This window comes from Balaenoptera borealis (genome assembly GCF_965194805.1).
Source record: "Balaenoptera borealis genome assembly, chromosome: 12".
Lineage (NCBI taxonomy): Eukaryota > Metazoa > Chordata > Mammalia > Artiodactyla > Balaenopteridae > Balaenoptera > Balaenoptera borealis.
The window spans coordinates 52,248,630-52,268,894 of NC_138869.1; the positions used below are offsets into that span (position 1 = coordinate 52,248,630).

At 52.3% G+C, this 20,265-nt stretch overlaps 1 protein-coding gene across 4 annotated transcripts in view; it reads right to left on the minus strand.

The window, feature by feature from the left end:
* Positions 1 to 17,265, minus strand: part of ACVR2B (activin A receptor type 2B) — a 36,635-nt gene extending 19,370 nt beyond the window's left edge. The window contains exon 1 of one of the 4 annotated variants that reach the window (XM_082348614.1): positions 16,826 to 17,265. In XM_082348614.1, the coding sequence (XP_082204740.1) occupies positions 16,826 to 16,877 (52 nt within the window). In that variant the 5' untranslated portion in view covers positions 16,878 to 17,265. Of the gene's footprint in view, positions 1 to 11,904; positions 12,825 to 16,825 lie in introns of those variants that run through there. The other 3 variants (XM_082348613.1, XM_082348612.1, XM_082348615.1) reach the window with 3 other exon arrangements.
* Between the last annotated feature and the right edge of the window lie 3,000 nt (positions 17,266 to 20,265).

Sequence of the window (20,265 nt, forward strand, 5' to 3'; positions counted from 1 at the left end):
GCTTCTGGGCTTAGCACAAGTTACCACCTCTGGCTGCAAGATGCTCCCAACTTTCTCCTTTATATTTTGGCTCTTCTCTCTCTACTTCCACAGGCCTTTGTGCTTCCTCCATTACCTAATTTATCACCCTTGACTAATTGCCTGTTGTTGTTTAAAGGATTATTTCAGACATTCAAAAAGTATAAAAATAATGTAACCAAAGATAACTCCCCAGAGAAAGTAACATAACGAATACTCATGTAAGAAACAAAACAGGGACTTCCCTGGTGGCGCAGTGGTTGGGAATCCGCCTGCCAATGCAGGGGACACGGGTTCGATCCCTGGTCTGGGAAGACCCCACATGCCGCTGAGTAACTAAGCCCATGCGCCACAACTACTGAGCCTACACTGTAGAGCCGCGAGCCACAACTGCTGAGCCTGCGTGCCACAACTGCTGAAGCCTGTGCACCTGGAGACCATGCTCCCCAACGGGAGAGACCACCGTGATGAGAAGCCCGTGTAGCACACGAAGAGTGGCCCCTGCTCGCCGCAGCTAGAGAGAGCCCACACGCAGCAACGAAGACCCAACACAGCCAAAAATTAAAAAAAAGAAATAATTAAAAAAAAAAAAAAAAGAAAGAAAGAGACAAATCATTACAAATGTGCTTGACAACTGCTTTTTAAATGTCAGGCTTCCCCCACAGGACTGCAAAGCTGATGCTTTAACTGCAGAAGCCTTGACTGTCTTGAGTGCTAGAACCAGTTCCAGACACAGACCGGATAGAAGGATGGATGTATGGAAGGAAGGAAGGACCAACGGTCAGACAGAAGGACAGAGCTATCTCCTGGCTAGAGCAGGATTCTGAAGAGAGGGGGAAAACAGAAGGGATGGCCTCAGCCTGCAGCCCAAGCCCTAGGGTCCTCAGGGGAGCTTCCATCTCCGCTCAGACAACAAGCCCCCACCCCCTGTATAAGGCAAGGAGCCCGAACAAGAGAGGCCACCAGACATCAGGAATGGCCCAAGGCTGGCCCAGCTCCTCTCTCCAAGCTGCTGATCAGGCAGAGACCCCTCTGGCCACTGCCGTGTGGCCAGGACCCAGGTGGTCAGGGCTGGGAAGTCCAAATCTCAAGGCTCCAGGTAGAACCCAAGGGTTCAGGATGACACTGGACCCCCACCTGACAAGATCCTCCTACAGACCAACTGAAAACAAAAGGCGCCCTTGACCCCATTCAAGTCCTGGTTCTGATGCTTACTGGCAAGTGATCCAGCCACCCCGTGCCTCCGTTTCCCCACTCATGAAAAGGGGATGATAACAGAACCTACTTCCTTGGCTGTTCCAAGAGCGAGACGAGTTAATGCATTTTAACGCTGGTTAGCACAATGCCTGGCACGTTCGCTGTTATATTCGAGCCTGACCCCCCCTGCTGCCTATGCCATTTCGTCACAGCACAAGCCCCCTGCCCTGTCAGGCTGGGAGTGTGCACACCCAACCTGCAAGAGCTTTGCATTCAGAGCCCCAGGGGGACCAGGGGAGACTGGGAGACTCCATGCCCCCCCTCACCACACCCAGCCTCTGCTGCCAGCTGGAGAGGGATTCCCCCTCCTCCCTGGCACTCCGCTTCTGCACACACTCAGCTATTTATAGCCTCTGGCAACACTCCAACCACAAGGCCACCTCCGCCTTTTAACAGACACAGGGTTCCTGCCCACACTCACAGAGCCGGGGCCCCCTGCAGAGGAGGCTCCCCGACCCCAGCCCACTCGCCCATCCCGGCAGGCGAGGAAGCTGTGCCCCCTCTCACGCGCTGCCTCAGAGCCCTGTGGGGACCCTCCCCCCACACGCCGGGGTGAGGGGCTCACTCTACCCTGAGCACCAGCCAGCCCAACCGGCAGCCTCCGAAGGAACCAGGTCTACCAGCGTCAGTGTCCCCAGCAGGCCGTCCTTACGTTCCAAGGGGCCTACACCTCGGCAGAAAGATGCCCCCAGGGCTCCCCTAGCCCCCAGTCCAGGCAGAACAGAGAAACCCCGCTCCTGGACACGCACCACCACCAAAAGAAAGAACACATGCAGATTCCACTCAGAACCCACATTCCAGGAGCGGGATGAACCTAAATGATGGGCTTTGACACTTGAGGTCTATTTCCCAGGCCAGCTGACTCTGGATGTACCCGACTTGCACTGGGGAGACAAGGGGAAAATCCAGTGGGGAGAGGAAGAGGGATGAAGAGGTGAGGCAGAGCCTTGGTGGGAGGGTTTGGAGCTAGAGGGGCCACGCCTCCCCTGGGGTCCCCCGAGCTCTGGCCTTGGGGTGCATCTAGCTCAGCCAACATCTCCCAGAGGTAGCGCAGACCCCAGTAGCCAGTGGGCCACTGCACCCTGCCCCTGGCTCCTGGAGGCCCCTCGGCAGCCCCCGCCTCCCTGTGGGCGCAGCCCACCTACACTGTAGAGTGGTGAGAATGCAATGCCAGCCACCACCACATCCACCTCAGGCCCCTTGCACCAGCGCACCCCCCCAGGAGCCGCCACGCCCGAGATGTGGCCACGCAAGGCGAGCCCAGCCTTCTCCCTCATGGTCCAGCCTCCAGGTCTGCCCAGAGAGGAGGGGCAGCCCCCACACACACACACAGTGGCCAGGCTTTCTTCCCGGGAGGCCCTGCTTCAGGCTCCCCTAGCCCTGCCCCCTCAGGGGGTCCTGCCGTCAGCTGAGCACCTGCTGTGCCCGCAGGTTCCTCCAGAGGAGCCAAGGGTCCTGAAGGTGAGGGCTCCCTGCCACAGTGTCTGTATCCAAGTTTATGACTCCACCTCCCCCGATCCACGCAGGAGCATCTTCACCATCTTCCCACGACCAGTGAGGATGGCCCGTGTGGGGGGGATCAAGGGAACCTAAATGGAGGTGAGGGGGTGGGCGAAGGGGAGGGCTAGAGCACGAGACAGACAGACAGACAGACAGACACACACACGTGTGTGTGTGGGCATGTAACGGTGGAATGGCACATACATACAAGAGGCAGAAAAGAATCCTAAACGTGCCTACGTTTATCTTTGAACTTCTTTCACACAGAGGATAACTCTACCCAAGTTACTTGTTAAGTGTCAAAACCAGGTTTTGAAACCAGGCAGCCTGGCTCTAGAGTACATGCCCTTTACATGCTCTGCGACCTTTATTCTCAGTGCTACAGAACAGTCCACTGCATGGCCTGACCACAACCTAAGTGTCCATCCTCCTGTTGGACCTTTAGGTCATTTACAACACTTGCTGACTTAAGCACTGCCACTGTGAACCCTCCCAAATCCTCCTTTGCCTGTTTTCTGGTGCTCATGAGCGTGCATTTCTCTAGGGAATACAGCCACACGTTAGAGATATGGGACATAAGGATGAGCATCTCCAACTCACTGGATACAGTCACACTGTTCTCCCAAGTGGATGCACCAATTTATGTGCCCAACAGACTCCAGCCCCACTGAGCCACACCGTCAGCCCCTGATATGTGCGCACCTGGTCAGGGTGAAATCGTACATCATGGTTTTGATCCACATTTCCTGACTGCTTGTGAGAACGATCATGCTTGTGTTCATCAGCTCCTTCTGAGAACTGCCTGTTCGCATCCATTCCCATTTTTCTGCTGGGCTGCTTTTCCTTTGGGTTATAGAAATTTTTTACATATTCCAATAAAACTTTTCTTACTACATAGTAACCCCCTTCATTTATTTGTTTGCTCTTTGCCAGAAAGTCTACTTTATGTGACACTAACATAGCTATATGACATTTCTTGTAGTATTTTCCCAGTTTATCTTTTTCCAACTTTTATTTTAAATCTGTCTGTATCTTTTTTTATCCCAACTCAATCTAACACTGTCTTTGATCCTAGAATTGACTCCTGTTACATTTATGATTACCAGTATGTTTAAATTTGTTTTTTCTCTACTGCTACCACCTTGGATTATCTTTTTAAATTCCATTATTTCAGCCACTTCTGGTCTGGAAGTAATGCACCCTATTTCTATCCTATTATAAGCTAGCCTTTAAGTTTTAATATGTACATTTATGCTAAAAGCCTGAAAGTAATCAACATCTCTTCCATCCCTCATTGGAACTTAATTGTTCTAACTCCAATTACCTCCTTCCAACTTACATTAAATTAGTTTAACATAATATCTGTGTTCCACATTTAATCAGTTGTTCTTCTTATCCGCCTCCCAAAGCAGATATTAGTTGTGTTTTATAAAGTCAGCATTTTCTTTTTTTTTTTTTTTTAATTTAATTTAACTTTATTCTTGGCTGCATTGGGTCTTTGTTGCTGCGAGCAGGCTTTTCTCTGGTTGCAGTGAGCGGGGGCTACTCTTCGTTGCAGTGCGCGGGCTTCTCATTGCGGTGGCTTCTCTTGTTGCAGAGCACGGGCTCTAGGCGTGTGGGCTTCAGTAGTTGTGGCACACAGGCTCAGTAGTTGTGGCTCGCGGGCTCTAGAGCGCAGGCTCAGTAGTTGTGGCGCAAGAGCTTAGTTGCTCTGTGGCATGTGGGATCTTCCCAGACCAGGGCTCGAACCCGTGTCCCCTGCATTGGCAGGCGGATTCTTAACCACTGCATCACCAGGGAAGCCCAACATTTTCTTATTAGTCCATACATTCTCCAGCTTGTCTGCTCACCCTTCTTAGAAGGAAGATCTCCACTCTTCCTTCTAGGACCACTGTCCTTCCTGAAGAACATCTTCCTTCAGTAAAGATCTTTTGGTACAGAAGCCTTTGTTCATCTTTCTGAAAATGTTAGTTTGTTCTTTTTCCTCACTGACAGTTCAGAAGAACATAAACTTTTAGGTTGAGTTATTTTCTCTCAGCATTTTGAAAATATTATTCCACTTTCTTCTGGCTTCCACCATTATTGCTGAAACGTCTACTATTAGTTTAACTTTGTACATATTCTGTCTTTTCCCTCTGGCTGCTTTCTTAGATCTGCTTCCTGCAGTTTCACTATAAGCTATGTGTCTAAGTCCATGTTTAAATTTCTTTGTACTGCTTGGAAGAATCTGCTTTTAATCTGATGATTCATGTCTTTCACCAATTCTGAAAAATTCTTGGCTTTTATCAATTTGAATATTGCATCTCCCTATTCTATGATTCTGAAATTCCTATTACAATATCAGACCATTCCCAGTCTCTTAACTCTGCTTTCATATTTTTCAATTCTGTGTCTAAGCACCATTACAGATAATTCTACAGGTCTAACTTCCAATTCATTAATTTTCTCTTTAGCTGGGTCTAATCTGTTTAGTTCTTCTATTTAATTTATAAATTCAATTAATCTATTTTTTTATTTCTAGAAGTTCTATTTTTTTTTTTTCTGGCTGCATTGGGTCTCCATTTCTGCGTGTGGGCTTTCTCTAGTTGTGGCGAGTGGGGGCTACTCTTCTTTGCAGTGTGCAGGCTTCTCACTGTGGTGGCTTCTCTTGCTGCGGAGCACAGGCTCTAGGGCACGCAGGCTTCAGTAGTTGTGGCACGCAGGCTCAGTAGTTGTGGCTCACAGGCTTAGTTGCTCCACGGAATGTGGGATCTTCCCAGATAGGGATCGAACCCGGGTCCCCTGCACTGGCAGGCAGATTCCTATCCACTGCGCCACCAGGGAAGTCCCTAGAAGTTTTATTTTTAAAAAAACCTTCTTGGTCAATTTTGATACTTCTGTTCTTTGTCATACTTCCAAATCCCTCACTTCTAATTCCATAATTTAACTTCCTGAACATCTATTTCTGCCACTTGTTACTTTTGATGATTTCACTCATGGTATCTTGTTTCCCTGTGTGTTTTGGAATTTTGGATTCTGTTTTTGGATACAGAGTTTGTGTTCAGTGGGGGCCTTTTCTGTGGGAATAAAAAGTGAAGCCAAGTTTGAGGGGGCAAACTTCCAGAGATAATTTATATTTTTGCTTCTGCCAAATTCTCTAGGACATTACCAATCTGGAATCACTTTAATTACTCAACTCCCAGGAAACACAGATTGTATAAACTCCAACCCCAAGCTCATGGAAGCACAGATGTATGGTTACAAATTCTCAAGTGAAACTACCCACTCCCCACCAACCAACAGTTTTATTATCTATTCCCTTTATCAGCAAAAGAATGTTCCCTCTAGCCCATACTTTCACTGAATGAATAACGCTGTGGAAGTCTTATCATGTGAGAGCCTCAGTCTAAATTCCACATCTTATATCCTGTGCCTCACACACTGCTACTAAACCCACATCTCTAAATTATGGAGAGAGGCAAAGTCCCCCAGGGAAAAGCAGCTTCAACCAGTGAAGCGGTACAGCTCTAGCTTCCAGCCCACTCTTGCTTGTCCCTTACTTTGTTATACGTGCAATCATGCATATACATTTAAAAAGGATATTTGTTATACTTTATCCAGCATTTCTATGTGTCTTGTATGAAGAGGTTTTTCAGCTGTTTTGTTCACTATTATTGCCAGAAATGGAAGTTCAGGAGCAATCTCCAAGGGTGACGAAAGGAGCTCTATCAGCCTAGGAACAAGGAATCAAGCTAGGTCACCTCAAGCCACTTCCAACCTCGAACTTTGTAAACGATTCCTTGGCACCATCCACGGAACAAGGTGTGGGTCCAGGGCCATTCTCTGAAACACCTGCCTTTCTCCAGGGCCCATCATTCCTGAAGGACAGTGGTGAGAGAGCTTCCAGGTAAAGGGCAAGGATTATACACAAATGTTATTTTTGCTCTCTCCTGTAACCCCACTAAAACCATAGCAAATAAAAGGTTTTTAAGGCATAAACCCATAAGGACAAAAAGAACGGGAAAGCACCACAGAAATGAAGTTCTGAAGTTGGAAAGCAAATATACACAAGTGGCCACTGATCACACAGACTCCTAATTTGGCTGTGGAGAAAGCTGAGAAGCAACATGATTTCCACCATCTAACATCTTCATCCCACTTTAGAGTTTGTCTTCTTTTGGCTCCCCCTCACCTCTACATCTTTGGGGTCCCAACCCAAAAAGAGGGGCTCACTATACCCACCCTCTCTTTAGAACTCCAATTCCTGTCTTCCTAGCCCAAGGCTATCAAATGCAAGGCTCAGCTTCTCAGCTGCCCATATGGAGCTGAAAACAGACTCAAATGTAAAAGTCACCACCCAAGGCCTCTGTTCTCACACATATTCTGGCCTGGTAGGTCTCAGCATTGAGAGGTAGCTGTACAATGCTTTCAACCAGAGATGTTTTCTCAGTTTGTCCATCTTTTCAGGTGCTTTCAGAAAGAGGGTTGGTCCTGATCATCAAAAGAGGAAATCTCCATATCTACTTTTAACCCAGGTTTTAGATATATTTTCAGGACCATATATAATACCCAAAGGGGATACCTCTACACAAACACAACAACTGAGATACCAGTGTAGAGATAAGACTGCCCTTAGAAAGTGTTAATCGAGAAGAACACTGACCCCAAAGCAGAGTCCTGAAAAAAGTAACTTCCATTCCAAAGTGTAATTCAAGAGGAAAATTCACTTTCAACCAACTTTATTATTTCAGACTCTTATGAACTGAATTGTGTCCCCCTCCAAAATTCATAACCGCCAATGTGACTGTCCTAGGAAATAAGGTCTCTAAAGAGGCAATTAAGGTCAATTAAGGCCATATGGGTGGGGCCCTAACCTAACAAGACTGATGTCCTTATAAGAAGAAGAAGAGACACCAGGAGTGTACACACCCAGAGAGAAGGCTGTGTGAGGACACAGCAAGAAGGCAGCTGTCTGCAAGCCAAGGAGAAAGGACTCACCAAGAACCAATCCTGACAGCACCTTGGTCTTGGACTTCAAGCCTCCAGAACTGTGAAAACTAATATCTGTTGTTTAAGCCACCCAGTCCGTGGTATTCCATGGTATAGAAGCCTAAGCCGATTAATACACAGACAGTGCACATCACCTGTACAATGTGGGAAAGCTGGCTGGGACATCACTTACACTGGAAACAGTACCGTTAACCCACTTCCACCTAACTCCACGAGCAGGGCCTGACATGTGGGCTTACACAAGGAATCCCAGTAAAATAGTAGTGAAAGAGTAGAGAGCACGCTGAAGAAGGGACTAGGAAAGCAGGGGCTTTGGAGAACAAGTCATCTCAAATTGTCTTCTTTAATTCTTCAGCCAGTCAAGGCAGAAGATCGTGCAAGGGAGCAAGGCACATGCTCAGCCAGGAACTGAAGCTCACCAGAACCCTTTCTGGTGTGAAAAGCCCCTCAGCAGACTCTAAAATAATTCTTTTACAAGTTTCTCCCATACCTCCTACCACCATTATCATCACACGTGACATCAGGATCCTTCCATGCCCAGAGCTTGTCAAACACACAGGGTGCACCAGTATAGCCCTGCTCCCCACAACCTTCAGCAAGAGCCTCAGTCTCTCTGAGAGGTGGAGGCAGCATGGAGCCTAGCTAGTGAGCACACACAGACACACACATGCACACCCACCCCAAACCCAGACCATATCCTGGCTAGTCCACTGCCACCTCCCCTTTGTCGGCACAGTAACCAGGAGCCTCAGACATGGGAAGCAGCCTCTCTGGCGCTCCTCAGATACCAGGTCAGCGGAAGTGAGCACCCGCCCTGTCCGGGCGCCCTTCATCAGGTGGGCTATTTCCAACCTCTATAATCTAACATTACACAGGACACACACACCACCACCATCACCACCACCACCACGACACAGTATAACCATGTATAATCGTTTCTCGATATCTATCAAAATTTAAAATACACATGTCCTGGGGCTTCCCTGGTGGCGCAGTGGTTAAGAATCCACCTGCCAATGCAGGGGACACGGGTTCGAGCCCTGGTCCGGGAAGATCCCACATGCCGTGAAGCAACTAAGCCCGTGCGCCACAGCTACTGAGCCTGCGCTCTAGAGCCCGCGAGCCACAACTACTGAAGCCAGCGTGCCACAACTACTGAAGCCCACGCGCCTAGAGCCTGTGCTCAGCAACAAGAGAAGCCACGGCAATGAGAAGCCCGTGCACCGCCATGAAGAGCAGCCTCCGCTCACCACAACTAGAGAAAGTCCAAGTGCAGCGATGACGACCCAACACGGCCAAAAATAAATAAGTAAAAGTAAATAAATAAATAAAAAGACTGAGGTAGATCCATATACATTAAAAAGATTGCCAGAACAGATCTCTGAGTTTAAAAAGCCATGACAGGGACTTCCCTGGCAGTCCAGTGGTTAAGACTCTGCGCTTCCAATGCAGGGTTCATGGGTTCAACATCTGGTTGGGGGAACTAAGATCCCACATGCCGCACGACACAGCTTAAAAAAAAAAGGCCATGACACGCGACAACACGGATGCAAGTCACAAAACATGGTGAGCAAAAGATGGACATAAAGCAGTTCATCCTGTAACATTTCATTCATTTAAAGCACAATGACAGGCCAAAATAACATACGTTGTTAGAAGTTGGGATAGTGGTTACCCTTAGGGGTTTAGGGGTAGAGACTGGAATGGAGCAAGAGAGGGCTTGCTTGGGGAGAGGCCGGTAAATTTCTGATTCTCGATCTGGATGCTGATTACATCAGCATATTCAGTTTGTGAAAATTCCTCAAGCTGTCACTTATGATAATTACGCTATCCTATACATATTTTATATTTCAGTTAAATGTTTGAAAAAGAGTAATACCATTTTAGGTTAAAAAAAAAAAAAGCTTTATTTCTCTAAGTACTTCTATAGATACATATGTCAAGCGTCTAGAAGCTATACACCAACCTGAGAAGGCTCACTTCTGGAGGAGGACTCAGACGGCGGACCAGGCTGGTAAAAGAGACCCCGGTTTTATCTGTAATATCTAAATTTCTGCAACTGAATCCATATGTATTACTTGTAAAACTAAAAATTAATAAAATTTTAAATGGGAAAAGAAGTTATGGCCAATGTGACCACCACTCAACTATATGCCAGGGTGGCTAACCAGGAGACCCCTGGATGAGGGCAGACTTGGGAGGGGTTTTTCATGGTAGGGGAGACAGGACCGCATTGCCCTGGCTCTGCTCCCCCACGTAGTCCTGCAGGACCCACTCTCAGGTAGCGGGTTCACAGGAGGGGCCAGCCAGGTGGGAAGGGAAACCAGAATTCACCTAACTTTTCTGACCCTCTATTTTCTAAGCCCCAGCAGCGGATGAACCCTGATCCCCTCTGCCCTCAGGGCACAAAGGGCTCTACTTATGAGGCCTGGACCACAGGGCTCTCCTCTAACTCCCACTCCCACCCAAGCCAGCAGTTCCAAGGAAGGCCCTGGTCTGCCTGGCTTGTGAGCACCTGAAGGGAATGTAAAACTTGGGTAAGAAGGAAATTCCCAAACACGATATAAAGTAAGGGTTTCTTAACCCATGATTGCCAGCCCAAGGCTCTGAGAACTCATGCATGCTTTCTGAATCAATGAGGAGGAAGGGGGAAGGAGGGCTGTCAATGACACTGGACGTTAAGAGGCATTGTCCTCATACCTAAAAACACTGTGCATCACTATGCAAGCCAGAAGGAAAAAACATCCTGGCATCAACACTCAAGAGCGTCAGCTTCCAAGTCAGCCTCCTGTTTTCACTGGTTCAGGTCTAGGAGGTAAGCAGGGGCCCCTCCCTCTCCTCAGATGGACAGACAACAGCTGTCTGGTCACATCTTCCGAAATGCTGGGCCCAAGCCCCAGGAAGCAGCCTCCTCCATCCTCCAGCCAAGGGCTTGGGTTTCCAAGCAGCCTTCCTTTTCCTTCCCCAGAACTAATTTTAGCCTCCTTGGTTGTCAGAGTGGAACTGAAATAGTCGGCAGAGAAACGTTTGCAAACAAGAACATGCGCTCACCTCACAGAACGCCTCAGCTCCAGCCCAGAAACCAGGCAGAGGAGAAGTCCCACTGAGTGGCAGGCCCAGCCCCTAGAAGGCCCCTGGGAGGAGTCACATGCGCCCACTGGGGCAGGCTTCCTTTCCAACCCCCAGTCCCAGCAATCACGTGCCCATGAATGAAAACACCCAGCTAGGGCTGCCAGTCCCTGAGAGAGTTCGAAAAAGGCACATGTATGTGTACAGCCAGACTGGGATAACCAGGGCCAGGCATGGGGCTGTCCAAATGCGGGAAGCCATGACTGATCCTGGGCCAGGGGAGGCACAGCTGACCCCCAAACAATCTCAGCCTGCGTTACCAGTCGGTTTCCAGTACCTACCATTGTCTCAGACAAAAACAGCACTGAGAAACTTTAAAAACAGACTCAGAAGAGGGCAGCAGCCTCTACTCTCCCCCATCCCCGCCCCCACCCAACAACCTAGGCATCCAGAAGCAGCACCGCCAGGACCTCAAGGACCAGGCACCTCTGGGGCTGGGATGGCAGGCCTCTGAGTCTGGTGGAGAAAGGCCGAAAAGGAAGCCCCAAACAAGGGGGTGGGTGTCTATTCCGGAACAAAGAACAGGTGACAGAATGGAAGGGAAGGGGAAAAAAATAAAGAATCCTGAGATGGCAACAAAGTCCAGTTTGGAAAGACTCCAAAAGAGATGGAAGCAGAGTCTCAACCCCAGCAAACAAACAAACAAACAAAAAACCTTTAAAATAAGCACTTCACCCACCAGCGACATTGAGAACTTGGAAACTGAAGCTTTTGGGAATGCTTCCTCCTACTCTAAGAAGCGTCTGTAATCCGTTGCCAGTTCAGCAAGCTGTGTTTTGCCGAGTTCAAGATCAGAGAGGAGACCCCGTAAAGCTCCCCAGCCGAGCCACGAGTAGGTGGGGGGAGGAGCGGAGGACGAACAGGGGCTGCCAGCCTGCCAAGCACAACCAACAGGCGCCGGGAGAGATCAACCCCCGGGTCTGGGCCCGCGCGGTGCGGGCGCAGTCCCGTCTCCGGCTGTGCAGTCTACCGCACCTCCCCCCCGGCCAGGGTGGAGCCGCGCACCCGTACCTTTGGGGAGAGGCGGCGCCCCCGCCCCAGGGTCCACGGGCTCGGAGCTCCAGGCCCAGGGCGGCGCCGCCGCCTCCCCAGGGCGCCCGGCGGCCAGCCCGCTTGCTGGGCTCGCCGGGGAGGGCATGCCCGGCGCTCCGCTAGGCCCGCGTCGGCTGCCAGGTGCGCGCACAGGGGCGCCGCGCGGCGCAGAGGCCCCGGGCCCTCGGGCGAGGCGCGCTGCGAACCTAGCGGCGCGGTCAGGGTGGTGGGCGGGGGCGGCAGGCAGGCTGCCCGGCCACCCACAATCGCCGCCTCCCTGAAACCCGAACCACTTCTGAGAAAACTCAAGGACGCCAGGATTCTCTCCTCGGTGGCCAGGACTCCCGAACCAAGAGTTCGAACCAAACCCTGAGGCTGAAGCAGGAATCTCCTAGGCTTTTGAGGATCCAACCTCCCACCCTGAATCCGATGGGGGGGGTGTGTGCGGCGGGGGGTGGTATTAGCCATTAACCCCACCGCCCACAACTCTCTGTCCCTTCAAAGGCATGAGAACATTCTAGATCAGGTTCTCAATCAGGTGATTTGTGCCCCCTCCACTCAGCATTTTCGGTTTTCGCGATTGGAAGTGCTACTAGCATTTAGCGGGTAGAGGCCAAGGGATACTGCTAAACATCCTACAATGCACAAGACGCCCTCCACCCACCCCCCGCCGCCACACACACCAGAGAATCATGGGGTCCAAATTGTCAACAGTGTCAAGGCTGAGAAACGCTGCTCTAGAATGAGGTCTAGCCAGCCAGGATCCTGCCTGAGGGCTGTCTACCCAGTGTCATTCTCAAAAGTATTCCCCAGACCAGCTCCCCCCGACCTAAGCCCCCAGATCCCAGGCCCTGGTAACAGGCCAGTATCTGCAAGCAGACCTAAACTCTGACCTGATGTCTCTCGGTCCTCACTTGCACTACCCTAAGCTCCCAGGTAGGGATACACAGGCACTCAGGGGAGGGCTTCCTGAAGGAAGGGGCAGGGACGGGGGGTGGGGGGTGGGGGGTGGATCAGGGCTGGCATGTGAACACTGGACAGGGTCACAAAAGGCAGAAGTAAAGGAGAAGTCATGCCCAGTGGCTAGAACAGGGTAGGTGGAGGCAGCAGTGTGGGAACTTGCCCAGTGCACAGCCCCCGGCCAGGACTGATACAATGGGCAGGGCAACCAGGGCAGACAGGCCTTCACGGAGTCCAACCCAGGGGGCCATAATTAGCTGGTATCAGTACAAACAGTGAGTGTGCACAAAGTATGTGCATACTCTCACATGGGTTCTCTTTCTTATTTGCATTTATTTTCTGGGGGGGAAGGGTCCACAGCTTTCATCAGATTCTCAAAGGGGCCCATGGTGTAGGATGGGCACTCTTCACTGGGCTCCCTAGAAAGGAAGTTCCTTAGGCGAAGTGCCAGGGGAAGTCCAGGTGCTATTTGGGAATTGAGATGCCCAGAAAGACCCTGCAGAGTAGTGCACCACAGCAGCCCACCCAAGCTGTGGGAGGCCATGGGGTTCCAGATCTTATGTCTTCACCCAGGTGGAGAGCCAGGGAGTCTGGGTGAGTTTCTTACATCATCTACCTTGGAAGCATCTCTAAGAGCTGAGGAGGGTGCCCACTCTTCCCAAAGGGCAGCCCAGCCAGCCAGCCAGGGCAGAGTCTGGAATTCTTAGCAGGTACAAGGACAGGTAGCAGAGGACACCCTTCCCCGGGGAAGGGCACCAACAGCCCATGACTCTGTGGTCCGTGTCCTTGACACCTACCACTACACTGGGCCTGAGGGTCACTTCACTCATTCCACACACACTTCTCCCCTGAGGAAATGGACAGTATCTTTGGGTCAGAGAGAAGCCCGCCTATAACGACAGCTTGGAGCAGTCAAGGCGTGCACTTCCCAATGTGACAGACAGGAATCAGGTCCTCCTCCCCAGCCAATGGCTCCTGACATTTCACTCAGAACACTCTCCAACCCACAGGCCCTGATCTAAACCCCAAGTACAGAGATAGATGTCAGGAGTTCTTGCGGGATACACAGATGTGTGTCCGGGATATCCACTGCAAGGCAAGAGCCAAATGACTTGTTTCCCAAGGACACTGGGCCAGGCACAGAATACAGAAGACGTGCAAAACTAACTAACACTGATCTTGTAACAAGCACCCTGTACCATTATTGCAGCATCAATTCTGCCTTTTCTTTTAGGCCTGCACCATCCAATATGGTAGCCACTAGCCAAATGAGACTACTGAGCATCTGAAATGTGCAAAGTCTGAATTGAGATGTTCTGTAAGTATGAAATACACAGTGGATTTTTATGACAGTACAAAAAATGGAGAATGTCTGTTTTAATATTGATTACAAGTTGAAATGATTATTTTATATACATTAGGTTAAATAAAATATACCATTAAAGTTAATTTGACCTTGTCACGGACTGAATGCGTCCCCTCAAAATTCGTAGGTTGAAACCCTAATGCCCAATGTGATGGTATTTGGAGATGGGGCCTTTGCAAAGGGTTAGACTGGTTCATGAGGGTGGAGCCCCCATGATGGGGTTAGTGGAAGAGGGGAAAAAACCCCCACAATCCCCCCACCTCCCCACCCCAAGCACCAGGTAAGCCCATGTGAGGATGCAGTGAGAAGGCAGCCATCTGCAAGCCAGGAAGAGGGCCCTCACCAAAACCTGACCATGCTGGCACACTGACCTCAGACTTCCAGTCTCCAGACTGTGAGAAAATAAGTTGTTGTTTAAGTCACACAATCAGCCCAAGGAGACTGAGACACACCTGTTTCTTTTTCCTTTTATTAACATAACTACCAGAAAAATTTAAAGTTATATGTGTGGTTCACACTATATTTCTGTTGGACAGTGCTGTTCTAGATCTTCCTTCTACAAGGGCACTGTGTGCTGCAGGGGGTGTGGGTACTTCTAAACAGCAAGCCAGGAACTTGAAGGAAGGGTATCAAGGATGTCAAAGGAACAGGAGGGCCAGCTCTGCTCCCACCTGGGCCTGTCGAGGCTCTTCCCATAGTTCTTCACAAGTCAGGGCAGTGGCCACCAAAGGACTGGCTGGTGTCACCACTAGAAACACCCAGTGACCCCCACTTTCCTCCAGGGCAGGAACACAGGTTGGTGGACTCTGTCCTAACTCTGGCTGCCCCACGTTGCAAGGTGCACTGCTGAGCACTGCCCAAGCCAGGGAAGAGGAGGGAAATACAGTCCTTCCAGGGGCCCAATCCCACCCTGCCCCGCATAATCAGGGAGGGACCTGAGACTGGCCAAGCCAGACGGAGATAATTAGGGAGAGGGTTTTGGTCTGAGGCTGTCCTTGTCCCGGGAGGAGGCCCCCTCTGCAGACATGGTCTTGGAAAAGCCCAGCACCTCCAGGAGGGATCCAGAGACAGTCAGGTGAGCTGCTGCGTGCCTAGTAAGTCGTCTGGCTGCAGCCCTTCCCTCTAGAGGCCAACGCCTTCCTTTCACTTCAGAGATCTCATTCTTGGGGAGAAGCACCTCAAAGCAGCACTTAAAAGGCAGAGAAAGGAACAGGTTCAACACCACCAACTCTCTGCATCTACGACACAGGAAATAGCTCCAAAAGACCCATGACACCCCTTCCATATTGTGCCCAGGTACCAATAAGGGGTCTCTGTCCTCTGGTCGCTGTACTCAGGCTACGCAGCTCCAAAGCCCCACTCGGAGAACTCACTTGCCTTCGGTGCAGACAGCTAAACCCTGCTACACTGCAAAGGAGGCGCGTAGAGCGCGAGTGGGGATGAGATGGAGATGCGCGTTCCCCACCCACGCAGCAGCCGGGGGATCCCAGCCCCGCCCCTGCACGCCCGGCCCCGCCCTTCGCGGGTTTCCCAGACTCTACGCTGCTGCCACCGCGGGCGGCTGGGGACCCGCGCTGCATGTGTAATGGGGGCTGGGAACAAAGACGCGCAGGACCAGGCTCCCGGGCTGCCGCACACCCGCCTCTGAGACCGCCCCGGGCTGCTCCCTGGAGCTTTAATGCGCGGCTCCCCACGCTTCCCAGGGCTGCCCGGAGCCGTCCGGAGCCGAGCGCGGAGCCCGTCCCTGCGCGCACACTGGAGTAGGGCGCGTCCCAGCACCGCTAGAAGAGGAAAATCAGTGCTTCGGCCTGGGGGAAAAGCGGTCTCCCAGCGGAACTCCGCGTTTATACACCCGCAACCACACACCCTCAAACACCCGCACGCGAGCCGAGCGCCGGCCGCGAGGGTCACCCACCCCCGCCACGTGCTTCCCGGAGGCCAGAACGAATAGGGACCTGTTGGTTTGTCTTCTCGCCCCACCTCCCCTCCCAGGAGGCCAAAACAAAGCAGTCCCTCGGGGTGGCCGCACCTCGCGTCCCGGGGCGCCGCAGGGAAAACGGGCGCAGGTAGGAGCTGGCGCCAACGGCGCGCCTCCGGGGGAACACCACGCAGACGCTGCTGGGATGGGGTGCAAGGGACTCCTCCGGGCTGTGTGAAGCGGCCCGCGTCGCTTCGCTACACCTAGTGGCTCTGAGGGTCAAGCAATCCTGCCCCCAGCCGCTGCTGCACCTACAATCCCGCTAACCCCGTATTAGATCTGACCGCCCCGCTTGGCCACCTTCCTCAAGCTTGGGATTTTCTCTCACTCTCCCTCGGTTCCACGCACCCGTGTAGCCTGAACCCCGACCCTGGGGTCGCCTCCGCGAACCGGAGCCCCGCAGACCGCCGCACAGGCAAGATCATCCCCCCAAGATCAGCGAGCAGGGCGCCCCGCGCGCCCCCCGTCCCCGCCCCGGGAGATGCAAGCTGGGTACAGGTGGTGCGGCGAGGAGGCCGCGGGCCCGCCCTTTGTTGGTAAACACCGCACGGCGCCAGAAGCCGCCCCGCGCCCCCCACGCCGCGCCCCGTCCTTACCGGCGCACAGCGATCCCCAGAGGAGGGCGAGGGCCGCCCAGGGCGCCGTCATGTTCCGCGGCGCCGCCCCGCGGACACCCGGAGCCCGCGGGCAGGGCCGCGCGGCGCTCCCGGGGCGCGCAGGGCCCGGCGGCGGCTGCGCTCTCCTTCCCGCTCCTTCCTTCGGTCTTGTTCCCCGCGCGCTTCCCGAGCCTTCGTCCCCGGGCAGCGTGCAGGCTCCAAGGGCCGGACGGCGGGGCCGGGCTCAGGGCCACTGCGGACGACGCAGGCTTCGGCCCGGGCTCCGGGGCGACGCGGGGGCCGGGGGACGGCGGCGGGGCGCAGGCCGGGGCGCGCCCGACTCAGGCATAGCGCGGCGGGGCTGGGCCCGGGCCCGGGGCGCAGGGGCCGAGTCCGGAGGGGCCATGAACGGGGGGAGGGGTGGGGGGAGGGGAGCTGAACCGAGTCCAAAATGGCTCCTGAGCCGCGGCCGCGGAGCCGAGCCAGCGGGGAAACCCGGATGTTGGATACAAAGAGGCGGGCGAGCTGGGAGGGGAGGGGGGGGAGGCGGGCCCTCCGGCCGCGTGGTCCGCGCCCCCCTCAGGGGCGGGGCCCCAGAGAAACAACAACACGGAGGCCCCGCCCCACGCCCGCGCCGTTCCCGAGGCGCGTGCAAACCGCAGGACTGGAGGGCGAGGCAGGGCGAGCTGGCAGAGATCGCGGTTTGGGCCCGGGACTCCGGGACCCCGGGACCCCGGGGCCGCGGCACCGGGATTCTTGCTTCGTGCGCTGGCTGGAGCCCACGCTCCCGAAGGCAGCCTGCCGTGCGACCCCTGAGTGCTGGGCCGCCCCCGGACTCTGGCCTGAATTCCTCTCTGCGCCACCGTTTCCCCACCTGAGATGGGGGTCACAGTGAACCACAGGAGTGGTGTCTTTATTGATGGGTGAACTACTCGGCAGAAAAATGTCTGATTTCTCTGAAATGACAAGTGGTCCCCCACGTCTGCAATCCAACCCCCCGCCCACACACACACAAAGGCACAGCTGGGGATCTTGGAATTGGACCCATCCAAGTGAGAGAGGGTGCGAGCCCCGCCCCGCAGAGCAGCAGCAGGTGGAAAAAGGCCTCTAGCAACTTGCTTCTTTACCCTTACCCGAAATGTTCTAAGCACTGCCACCCACCTGCGCTCCGCACCCCTGCACTCTGCACCTTCAAAACTTCTCAGTTGCCTCTCGTCCCCGCAGTTGAACTTGTCTAGAGAATGTCTCCGCTATCCTCTTCACTCCCCAGCTTCCTCCTTGGGGGCCTGTTGTTCTCTGTCTCAGATTCCACAGTCCTTACCACAATCAGAGCTTGGGAGGGGGCATGCTGAGGCTCCCAGCTCAAGAGGGAAAGCCCCCTCACAGCTCGGGGATGAGGCGCAGACCCCTCGGATACAGAAATTGTCCTCCCGCCTCTCCTGATTTGCCACAGCCTCTCTCGGAGCAGGGCAAGAGCGGCCAGGCAGGAGGTGGTGCCTGGAAGTCTGAGTTGTTTCACTTCTGAGCCTCAGTTTCCTTCTACAGAAAGTGAGGAGGGGACGTCCCTGGTGGTCCAGTGGCTAAGATGCCGCGCTCCCAATGCAGGGGGCCCAGGTTCAATCCCTGGCCACCGAACTAGAGCCCATATGCCGTAACTAAGAGTTCACATGCCGCAACTAAAAAGATCCCGCACGCCACAACTAAAGATCCCACATGCCACAACTAAGATCCAGCACAGCTAAATAAAAAAGTATTAAAAAAAAAAAAAAAAAAAGTGAGGAGGCTAAATAAATAAGCGGGGAAATGTGAGGAGGCTAGATTCCTTCCATGCTTTGCATTATTTTAAATAGCAGGAATCTTATTCAAACGAAATCTTATGTAAAACTCCACCTTGTAGAACGTTTATTGCCTTGATTGAAGTTGAAACGAGGGTCCACCACCCCCAGTTTCCACAGCACCAGGAGCACCTCAGGGACCACACTTTGGAGTCACTGATAGACTCTAGGAGGCTATACTGATAGACGCCTGATGGCAAGGAAAGCAACTATGTCTTTTCTAGGGAAGATAAGTCACTGCTTCCTTCCTACTGGAAGGTAGCGACTATAACCCGTGTGCCAACAATTAGATTGGCTGGTTCTTCTCTTCTACTTCACATCAAGTCGGGTATCACAATAAAGGCTCAGGGTGGTCCAACTTGCCAACACATCTGTGTCTTCCACCCTGACATCTCTGGGAACTCCAAATTTGTATAACCAACTCCCTACTTGACATCTCTATTGGGCAGCCTATCAGGTATCTCGAAATTGCCCTAGCTAAAGCAGAGTTCCTCATTTACCCCATAAAGCTACTCCTCCAGTTGTCCCTGTCTGAATCAATGGCATAACCAGCCAATTGCTCAAATTGAAATTTTATGTCATTCTTGATTCCTCCCATATTCAGTCCATCAGTAAGTTGGTTTCAAAAACACATCCACAGGCTTCAGGAAGCCACGGGAGGATTTGAAGAAGGGGCGAAATGTGAAGTGAGTTCCATTTTAAAAGATCATTTCAGTTGCTATGTAGAAGATGTATTTTAGCCGGGCGAGAATGAAAGCAGGTGACAAGTCACGATCGCTTTCAGTTCACTGCTGTTGCAGTGGTCCACATGTGAGATGCTGGGTGGTGATAGTATATATGGAAGAGAACTGGCTTGATGCTGGATGTGTTGGGGTTTTTTGTTTGTTTTTTAAAATTTATTTTTGGTTGCATTGGGTCTTTGTTACTGCGCACAGGCTTTCTCTAGTTGCAGCGAGCGGGGGTTGCTCTTTGTTGTGCGCGTGCTTCTCATTGTGGTGGCTTCTCTTGTTGTGGAGCATGGGTTCTAGGTGCGCGGGCTTCAGTAGTTGTGGCACGTGGGCTCAGTAGTTGTGGCTCGTGGGCTCTAGAGCGCAGGCTCAGTAGTTGTGGCGCACGGGCTTAGTTGCTCCGCAGCATGTGGGATCTTCCCGGACCAGGGATTGAACCCGTGTCCCCTGCATTGGCAGGCGGATTCTTAACCATTGCGCCACCAGGGAAGTCCGATAAACTCTTAAAGTAACCACAATTTTTGTAATTTTATTTGGAGACCTCTTCACTTAAATACACAGAAGTGGCCCCAGCCTCTCTCAGCTCCTGAAAGGCCCTTGGTTAAAGATATGCCACAGTGGGTAATTATGAGAAATACAGGGCGATATACATTAGTATATATTAGTGGGTAATTTAGGTACAGCAATGCATTAAACAATTTCAGGGGGTACCATTAATAGGATGGGTGCATGGCTTTTTTGGCAATACAATTCCCCCAAAACTTATCCATTTATTTCCAATCTGTCCCATGTGCCGTCAACATCAAAAGTTATTTCCCAGACATTTCAAACTGTTTTCTTTTCTACCTTGCCCCCATAGTTCTTCTTCCCACCCTCT